Source organism: Corylus avellana, chromosome ca5 (genome assembly GCF_901000735.1).
Source record: "Corylus avellana chromosome ca5, CavTom2PMs-1.0".
NCBI classification, from domain to species: domain Eukaryota; kingdom Viridiplantae; phylum Streptophyta; class Magnoliopsida; order Fagales; family Betulaceae; genus Corylus; species Corylus avellana.
This window is the reverse complement of record NC_081545.1, coordinates 2,598,254-2,608,649: the sequence shown is the minus strand read 5'-3', so window position 1 is coordinate 2,608,649 and position 10,396 is coordinate 2,598,254. Positions and strand designations below refer to the sequence as shown.

The 10,396-nt window shown below is 34.0% G+C and overlaps 2 protein-coding genes across 2 annotated transcripts in view; one reads left to right on the top strand and one right to left on the bottom strand.

Annotated features, from left to right (window-relative positions):
- The first annotated feature begins 5,906 nt into the window (after positions 1-5,906).
- LOC132182330 (ethylene-responsive transcription factor ERF106-like) lies at positions 5,907-6,767 on the top strand. The gene has a single exon (XM_059595542.1). The coding sequence runs from the start codon at positions 5,969-5,971 to the stop codon at positions 6,704-6,706; it is 738 nt and encodes a 245-aa protein (XP_059451525.1). The 5' UTR covers positions 5,907-5,968; the 3' UTR covers positions 6,707-6,767.
- A 2,173-nt stretch (positions 6,768-8,940) lies between these two features.
- Positions 8,941-10,396, bottom strand: part of LOC132181405 (ATP-dependent 6-phosphofructokinase 4, chloroplastic-like) — an 11,333-nt gene continuing 9,877 nt past the window's right edge. Inside the window, exon 10 of the mRNA XM_059594610.1 lies at positions 8,941-9,405. Within this exon, the coding sequence (XP_059450593.1) occupies positions 9,265-9,405 (141 nt within the window). The 3' untranslated portion in view covers positions 8,941-9,264. The remainder of the gene's footprint in view (positions 9,406-10,396) is intronic.

Sequence of the window (10,396 nt, the reverse complement as noted above, 5' to 3'; positions counted from 1 at the left end):
CTCAAAGAAAATAGCATTTTCAGATTCAATAATAGTATTGTAATCTAAAACATCACTCTTAATAACAAGAAATCTATAACATGAACTATTGCAAGCATAACCAATAAAAACACAATCACAAGTTCTAGAGCCAAGTTTCCTTTTTTTAGGCTCGGGTAGCATAACCTTTGCCAAACACCCCCACACTTTGAGGTATTTCAAACTAGGCTTATGACCTTCCCAAAGTTCGTAAGAAGTTTTACCGGTTTTCTTATGAGGCACTTTATTCTGAATGTGATAAGCCGAAAGAATGGCTTCCCCTCACATGTTAGTGGGTAGCCCGGAACTAACAAGCATAGCATTCATCATTTCTTTCAAAGTTCTATTCTTTCTTTCGGCTACTCCATTAGATTCCGGTGAATAAGGAGGTGTAACTTCATGTATTATGCCATTTTGTTCACAAAATTCCTTAAAAGGATTAGACTCATATTCACCACCCCTATCGGTCCTTAGTCTTTTAATCCTTTTATTCTTTTGATTTTCAATTTCAATTTCAATTTTGTATTTTATGAACATTTCTAAGGCTTCATCTTTGGATCTTAATAAATAAAGTTTAGTAAATCTAGAGTAATCATCAACAAATATCACATAATATTTTTTACCACCTCTAGTCATTGTGTGCTTTAAATCACCCAAATCACTATGTATTAACCCAAGAAGTTCAGTTTCTCTTGTAATAGATTTACAAGGTTTTTTAGTGATTTTAGTCTCAGCACATACTTCACATTTATCCATATTGGTTTTACTTAGTGAATTAATAATTCCAGTTTCTTTCATTTTCTTGATGTACCCAAGATTTACATGTCCAAGTCTACCATGCCAAATATAAATAGAATTAACCAAGTAAGCACAAGAAGATGAATTTTCATTAATAATATTAGCAACATTTAATACAAAAAGACCTTGATCTTCATAGCCTTTACCAACAAATGCATCATGCTTAGTTAAGGTAACAATGCCACCATCAAATAAAACCTTAAGTCCTACCTTACCAAGCAGGTGTACTGAAACAAGATTGTGTCAGAAATGAGGAACATGTAGAACATCGGAGAGTGAAAGGGTTTTACCTGAAGTTAGCTTTAAGAGAGCTTTCCCTTTGCCTACCACATGCACAGATCTATTGTCTCCAACAATTACCCGCTCAGTATTTTCCTTTATTGGTGTGTAGGACGATAAGTCTTCTTTATTTCCACAAATGTGCCTAGTAGATGCGGAATCAATCACCCATCCTTTTACTTCCGTGGTCATGTTAGCTTCAGATACGACAGCTGCAATGATCTCTTTCACTTCCGTCACATTTGCCTTGTTTTTTGATATTGATCCTTTGTAGTTGTTGGTGGTCCTCTGCTTACATGCCGCTGCATAATGACCTGATTTGCCACAAGCAAAACAAATGACCTTTTTCTTTTGTATTAGAGAATGAGATGTGTTGAATCTTTTCTTATCATTCCAAGGTTTTCTTTTGGGCTTATGGTCAAATTTCTTGTAGTGTTGTGGAGGCCTAATAGATCTCCCTTCTACTAAATTAGCTTTGGAAATAATTTCCTTAGCTTTGTTAACCTTTTCCAAAGACCTATTCCTTTCTTCTATTTTAATATGCACTATGGTTTGTTGAAGACTCATGAAAGTCTTCTTTTGTTTGAAATGGAGTTTATACTCCTTCCAAGAGTCGGGTAATTTTTCAACAAGACACTGGGTCATAAAACTTTCGGGTAGACCATTACCCTCTTTGGTTAATTCAGCAACTATGTTATGAAACTCATGAATTTGAGAAGTAATACTCTTTTCATTAGTCATTTGAAAATGTAAGAAATTGCTTGCAGCAAATTTCTTAGTACCCTCATCCTCAATCACATATCTACCAACTAATTCATCCCATAAATCTCTAGCAATAGTAAAATGGCAATAAACATCAAACAATTCATTAGATAAAGAATTTAATATAGTATTCACACATAATGTATTAGCCATTTCCCAATCTCTTAATTCTTTGGATTGTTCTTCAGATTCCTCATCCGGTCTAGGCTCAGTTAGAACACTAGAAATTTTTGTAAAATCTAAAACTGCAAGAACCTTTTGTTGCCAACGTTTAAAATTATTTCCATCAAAAGATTCAATTTTTGTAACATCTGGAAGAACTTTAGCAGCAGCAAGAATTTGTGCATCCATAATCAACCTTTAAGATTGTTGTAAAATTAAATGGATGGTGCAAAAATTCTTATTGATGCTAAATAATATTAATCCAAACAATTAACAATAAGATAAATATAATACAATAAATAAATAAAATAGAGCAAGGAAAAATCTCACAAAGCTATAGAATCACGCAAGAGCGCTGTCCTTAAAGGTTGATTTCGTGCCTCCCGGAGTGTATAACTCGGTGCGATCGGATCTCTTAACACGCAACCTCCCAGGATTAGACTATAGCGTCTATCTTCGTTAAGAACGCACTTTCAAGTAACGAAGATCAAATGAACAACCCTTTCTCAAGTTGAAGATGATGAAAAATTGAGTAGCAAATAACTCTAATTTTTCTCTTTGGTAACAAAGAAAAAATTCTGGAGCATGAAAATGAAATCTCACTAGAAGTAATATTTTTTGATGATATATTTTTTGTCAAATGAAGACTTGCTTATATAGACATGGGGAAACTTTTTTCTTTTAAAACACATTATTATGCAATCTATGTATTAAAGAACAAACGGTCATGAGATTAATGTATAAAACCAACGGTCAACATATTTAAGATAAACGGTCAACAAATCATCAAACGGTCAAAAAGGCTTGAAGACAAATGGGTTATAATCTAAGAAAACCAATGGTAAAGAATTAAAGCCAACAGCTAAAAGAATTGTAAATATTGAAGACAAATGCTTTTAACAAAAGAAAACCAACGGGTAAAGGGATTAAAACCAACAGTTAAAAACTTGTAAAAGGTTTTATTACCCAACGGTCAAAACTCATGAATATATTTTATGTTGAATGGTCAAAAATTAATAGGTAAATAAAATCAATATTTGTAACATTACAACAAATAGTAAAAGATGTTTATAACTAAAATATATTTTAATTATTATGTTCAGTTAATTAATCTTAAAACACTTTGTATATTTATATTTTTGCATGTATGCTCTAGTGTTTTCTTTTCTTTCATTTTATATAAATTCATATGTATCCATTTCTACGTTTTATGGATATTTTGTGGTTTTGTTGTATCTATCCCCCCCAAAAAAAAATCTTTATATATATATCTTTTGTGGATAAATCCACAAAATAATCTTAATAGTTATAAGGTAAGGAATGATAGAGGCCATTGAACCACGGATCTAGCTTAGGTGCAGTAATGCAAAACTACTGCACTATGCAGTAGCCCAAAATGACCTAGTTTGGGATTGTTTTGGGCAATAAAAAACTATTGTTTTTAAAGTAATAATATAATATTTATTAAATATTAAAAAAATCAACAATTAAAAAATAAAAATATGAAAAAACTAAAAATATTAAAAAAGTAAAAGCAAAAAAAAAAAAATGAAAGAAATGGCTCCAGCCACTCCTTTCATTTTTATTTTTTTTTTGCTTTCTCTTCTATTTTTTTTATAAATATTTTTAGTTTTTTAATATTTTTATTTTTCTTTAAAAAAAATAATCTTTTATTGCCCAAAACAACCCCAAAGGGCTACTGCACGGTGCGATAGTTTTGCAATACCGCACCTAAGCCAGATCCTTGAACCACTCCCCCCTCTCTGTTGGAGCCACTCATTCATTACCACAAAAAAAGAAACATAGAATTAATTATCATATTGAAAAAGGGTTTTTATTTTCAATGTTTCCATTAATTCTCATATTCTTAACTACGAAATGGAGAGGATCCTACTAGCTACTAGCTAAGAAGAAAGGTACCCATATTTCATTTATTGTGATGTTGAATTCAATCATAGCTCTTTATTGTGCCTCCAAGAGACTACTTGGCCAGAACCAATTTTACAGTAAGAATTTAAATTTATTGCATTTAAAGATATAATTGGTGTAAATGAGCCGAGCTTGAGCGAGCTTCTCTTGTTCAGGCTTGGCTCGTTTAAATTTTACTCGAGTTCGAGCTCGAGTCGAGCTCAAGGGTGAGCCAAAAAAATCGAGCTCGAGCTAATAATAAGTTGAGCCGAGCCAGCTCGCGAGCTGGCTCTTATATTTAATATTTTTGTTTAAAAAATAAAATTAACTTCAAGTACTCTTAAACGGCTTAAGAAGTTAGTTTGTATATGAGTATTTGCTTAACCTGGCTAGTCGAGTATGGAACTTGAGTCAATATAGCAAAACATTTGGTTTCAAAGAGAGAGGATACGCATCCTTTTATAGATAAGCAAACTTGGAGATTAATGTTTTCTTAACAATGTAGGACAAGTTAACAGATTGCATTTAGACTGCATTGGGACAATGCCCCCTACAAAAAACTATTTTTTCAACGTCTCTCTCTCAATCCCCCTCACCAGTCACAGCGCATCTTCCACCTGAACTCTCATTTCCCACTCTCTCACTCTCGCTCATCAAACAGGTAGTGATAGTGTTTGGGTCTGTATGATTCTTCAATAGTTTATGCCTTTTGCAATCTCTCTCAATAGTTTCTGCTTGATTCTTCTTCCTTTCGTTTGGGTCTGCTCTAATTGAATCGAGATCTTTTTAATGATTGCTCTCTCTCTCTCTCTTTGATCATGAAGGGTTTAGAATTTTTCATTCTCTAACGCTTAAATATAAATGCAATTTTAAGATTTTAATAATTATGAGATTTATAATTAATTATGTATTACTTAGTTTATATATATATATATATATATATACACACACAACACACACACACACACGAGCTTATACGAGTTTGCTCACGAGCCTAGCCGAGTCAAGCCGAGCTTACTTCGTTTAATATTCGAGCTAAGATTTGTGTTCATGAAGTGCTTCATTTAATATTCGAGTCGAGCACGAGCCGAACCCGAACTTGCTCGCGAGACGCTTCGCTCACTTAACAGCCATAGATATAAATAAAGTCAATATTAACACATTTTTAAAAAAAATTTAAATAATGCAATATCATACGTACCGTTAGATGCATCAACTAACCATGAAATCAAGCCTATTTAAAGACGAGTAAAAATGTAAAATCAATATATAATACATCAGAATTCAATAATAATAATATCAAATTAGCCGACGTCCACCCCTTTTTTCCAAAAGAATTTATTTTTCTCTTTTTTTTGGTTATGTATCATTTTCTTCCGGTTGAACAAGTTGATGAGAGGTGGGAGCTAAGGGACAGCTTTCCATATAGCTAGCATCTGATCACTTTTCAGTTCTCATAGCTTTACTTTCTTTGTTTCTTTCTTTTTTTTTTTTCTTTTTTTTTTTGTCTTGTTTTATCAGTCGGTTAGGGCCCCCTATAAAACAAGTTGCAGATTTCTTAGTACCCAAACAGTCACTTGTGTGTTGGCAAATAGCCAGCTACATGCCATGCCGAGTACCCACTTGTTTATTCACTTTTTGTTTCCAGTGTGGGACGCTTCGCTTTCATTTCAATTCAGATATTATAGACACTCCCCTTCATCTTCTATTTAATGTCAAAGAGGATAAGATTATTATTATTATTATTATTATTATCGTTATGCACTTGCAACTTGGTGAAAACCTCCTGCCCAATTTGCTTGCATCTATTGTAGGCTACACCATAAATTATGGTGAGTCCCACGTCACAGAAGATGCTTTTTTCCTTGGACATATATATTATTTTCAGCAATTTGGATTTGCACAAAAAATGATGAAATGACGATATTACCATTGCAAAGTGCAAACGGGAAAGAGATTTTATATAAACCCCCCCTGCTTTTAGCTTACGAATATTAAAATAGTACTATCTATCTATCTATCTATCTTTCTTTTCTCTGAAATGGCAACACCGAATGAATCCTCTGCTCTGGAGCTAATCCGGCAGCACCTTCTCGGAGACTTCACCTCCACGGATTCCTTTATTACCAACCTCTGTGTTAATACCTCTAAACCCTCTTCCTCCTACCTTCGGCTCATCAAACTTGAGCCGGAAAGTTCCCAGTCGGAATCTGAGTCCCACTCTCCCATTTCGGATCCGAGCTGCCATAACCCAGAATTCGAAGCCTCCAATTTCGAAACAAAACGGTTGCTAAAGAAGGCCAGGCGGTCCGAATCGCCTGAACCGGCTAAAGGGTCGGAGCAGAAGGCGTCTGATTATGGCGGCGGTCAGGGCAGGCACTACAGGGGAGTTCGGCGTCGGCCGTGGGGGAAGTTCGCGGCGGAGATCCGAGACCCGACCCGGAATGGGAGGCGGGTTTGGCTTGGAACGTTTGACACTGCTGTTGGTGCTGCCAAGGCCTACGACTGCGCCGCCTTCAAGATGAGGGGTCGTAAAGCCATACTGAACTTTCCTTTGGAGGCCGGCCAGTCTGCGGTGAACACCTTTGGGGGACGAAAGAGGAGGAAAGAGAACAGAGAGGTGGCGGTGCCGGAATCCGACGAAGTGGCGGTGGAGAGTTGGATGGTTTGGGATCAAGCGGAAGAGGTGGAGGAGGAAGAGGAAGAGGAGATTACTGTGCTTGATGATGCAGATCAACGGTCAGGGTTGTCTCGAAAACCAGTTGTCACCACGTGTTAATATGCTATTAGGTGTATTTTGTAACAAAGTTAAATGTTAATTATGTTATGGTTCGTGTGGAGGTTCACGTTGTTCAAATTGCTAATAATTCGAACAGTAAAGGCAAGCAAGTTAATATAAAAAATCTACATGTTCATATAAGTGATTATATTTTTCTTACGTTTACTGTCTGAATTACTAACAATCTGAAAAATAAAATTGCTAAAACAAAAGGTTAGGTGATGCTAAGGTGGAGGGTACAAATATGTTACTCCATTCCCACGAGCTACGACTTTAGGGAATAAGGGTTGGTGTTGGTCAAGCTAATGAGGTTGGCTGGAAAAATAAATATATATATATATATATATATATATATATATATATGTATATGTATAAAAATTAGCTGGAAAAAAGAAAGGAGTGAAGTAAACTATGGCCCAGTGTTGTGCTGTACAAAATTAGAATTTGTAGTACAATTCCTCCACTATCTGCAAATTATTTGCAATATTTCAGACCCCCTTTTTTTTTTTCACATAAGTGACAGTTCATTATGGTAATTTTTGGTACATATATTTTTAAAAGAAATGCTATAGTGTAATAAAAAAAAAAAAAAATTATTTTTGACCTATAAAAATATTAGGTAGTAAAAGGTCATAGGTCTTATTCATAGTTGCTATAACCTCACACACTGATGAGACTTGTGACCTCTTGCCACTTAAGATTTTTATGAATAAAAAATAGTCTTTTTATTGCACTATAACATATCTCTATTTTTAATTTTATGTTAAGTTAGTTTACCAGGGTTTAAGACTGGTCCAATATTTACCCTTTTCCTTGCCGTCAAAGTTAATTACCGAAAAAAGTCTTTTGACTTGTATTAGAAATTATAATAATTAATTATAAGTCAAAAAAATTTTCTCGAATATCTAGGGCCATTTCATTGAAATCACTCAACTATTATTAGACATCATCATCAATAGTTTACGGACAACATTTGACTTTAAGCACATAATTTAAGGACCAAATATATGATTGATTGCGGATGTCGGCAGAATAGTTTCTCTTCTTTTATTACCTTTTTTTGTTGAAAATAACTTATATAAGGAGGTTGCACAAAATGTGAGTTTTGTGACAGAAAAATAACTTATATAGGGAGGTTGCACAAAATGTGAGTTTTGTGCCACCAATGAGAATGTGACACCTAAGCTAAATTTATCAAACTTAACTTTTTTTTAAAAAAAAAGCCTAACTACACCAGATTATAAATAAAAATTAATTATAAAAAAAAATAAAAAAATAAAAAACAAAATTGAAGGGGTGGCAGGCTAGTCACCCCTCCCCCACTTGGGGTGGCTGGCCGCCAGCCCCAGGCCATGGGGGTGGCCGCGCAGCCACCCAAAGTGGGGGAGGGGCCACCCCTTCAATTCTGTTTTTTTTTTTTTTTTAAAACAAAAAAAAAATTAATTTTTTATTTTATTAAAGTGTAATCTGGTGTGGTTGAGTTTTTGTTTTAAGTATAAGTCTAATAAAATTAGATGATGTGTCAACTTTTTATTGATGGCACAAAATGTGACTTTTGTGCAACCTCCATATATAAGTTATTCTCTTTTCTGTTTACCCGAACCAAATCTTTGATGTTAATTATGTAGAGACAACAGAGTGGATGACATTGATTTAAAGATCATTTTTTTCCTACTGTTATTTTACCCTATTGATTTGAAGTAGTTACACGAATTTTTTAGGTTGCACTTTATTTGTGGGAATTAAAAATAAGAAGAAAAAAAAATGCAAAATTAGCCCATGTGATTTCCTTGATTTTTAATTAACTTCATGTAGTATCAAAATGAAATCAAAGGTACCTAAGGTATGCCAAAAAAATAATTTAGTCTCTACAATCAAATTTTGTTCACTGACTTAACAGATTGTGATAATATGAAATGTTAGAATCAATAAAATTGTGATACTTGTCATATTTACGTCAGTGTTACACTAACAAAATCTGCTAAATTAGTAGATGAAATTTGACTTAATGGACTAAATTGTTTTTTTGGGATACTTCGGAGATCTTTGGGTTCATTTTGATATCACAAAGAGCTAATTGTAAATTAGGTAAACCAAAAGGACTAATTTTTCACTTTTCCCTAAAAATAAAGCCTAATAAAACGAAATAAAGGGTAATAAAAAAAGAAAAACAAAAAAGGCTAGGCATAAATCTATAAATACTCCGAAATATTAAACAAAAATAAGGGCCAATAAGATTTAATAGAGATTTTATATTAGATTTCAAAATAATTGAGATGAGCCATTGTTGGAGAATACATTGAGATATCCTTTGAATCTAAGAAATCTTCCAATAAAATCATTTATAATCAAATTATCTTGGAATACTCAAACTTAAGATGACAGCAGCCAAGTCATAATATCTCATACCTTGACTTTGAGCCACCTTGTACTCAAAAGATATTCCATGTAAGGAGAGCAACCAGAGAACCTTTCAGAATTGCAAGATCAGGAGCTCTGACCACAAATGTAAGAATCAAGAAATGGTGCCATCCGTAATATCTAGATTGATGTAATCTTCATGCCTTCGATAGTTCTTGATCAACTTTTTCTGGGATCACCTCATCACGGTTCAAGAAACTAGGTTGATTTGTTGAAGCCAGAAGTCTAGCCCACATTCTATCTGTCAGCTTCACTGTGTTTTGTGTCTCAGTCACATGCTGCAAAAGCCACGTTATTCCATTCATACCAAGATTTCTGACTTAACAATGTAGCAGAACGATTATCAAAACAAAAAAAGATTGAAAAAAAAAAATGTGGAAGAACATACTGCATATACTATAGTGAAGTTAGAGTATAGAACAGGGGGAAAAATTCACTCAAATACACAGAAGAAAAGAAGCTACTAGCTCAAAATCATTGGCCTCCAAATCAGACCCATTACAATTAAGAGGAAGAAAAAACAAGGGACTCTTCTTCATGCAGGAAATTTGGTGACCACTACCCTTAAAAAAGAAGTATATTTTCAGATCTTAAGTCCTCGTATGGTCAAGCATATCAGCTAATGACATATTCTGGAGATGGATAGGAACAGTGAAGTACTCCACCATCTTCTAATTATATCTATCATGGTCTAATATTTGAAAGTTCAGTAACTGCCAACCTAGGCTCCTTGCATAAATGTAAAACCTAATGATTCAAACTGAACTAGTAGATAATTGACAGCAGAATGGCTGGTAACAATTCTCTGATGGGCATCAGCCATAACCAAAATATGACAAGTTACGGTTTCCAACTTGCACCCATGTCTCAAACCAAGGACGTAATGTAAAGAGAATTCCAAGGCTAGACTGTGCAAGCCAGCAGCAGCAAATTAGTATTTTTCCTGTAATAGTTTCTTATACTTAATACTAAAATGAGATTGAATATTCTCTTGTAACCCATCTAGTCCAAATCTCCCTTCTCAAACTCACAGAAACCTTATATATGCTAATCGTAATGAGAAAATACCAAATGATATTCACACTCTAACCTTATGTATCAGTGTCCTTAATGTAAATGGTTGTATCAACACCCACCATTATATAGTCCCACCGATCTTGTATACACAATTTTACCATTACTGTTGAAATAATAGTGACTGTTGAGTCCAGACTTCTATAATATCTATTCAAAGAACTTTACAAATGAAAATATGAAACTAGCCAGAAT

What these genes read in the sequence shown, in the direction of transcription:
- LOC132182330 (XM_059595542.1), top strand. Translation starts at nt 5,969, where the DNA reads ATGGCAACACCGAATGAATCCTCTGCTCTGGAGCTAATCCGGCAGCAC.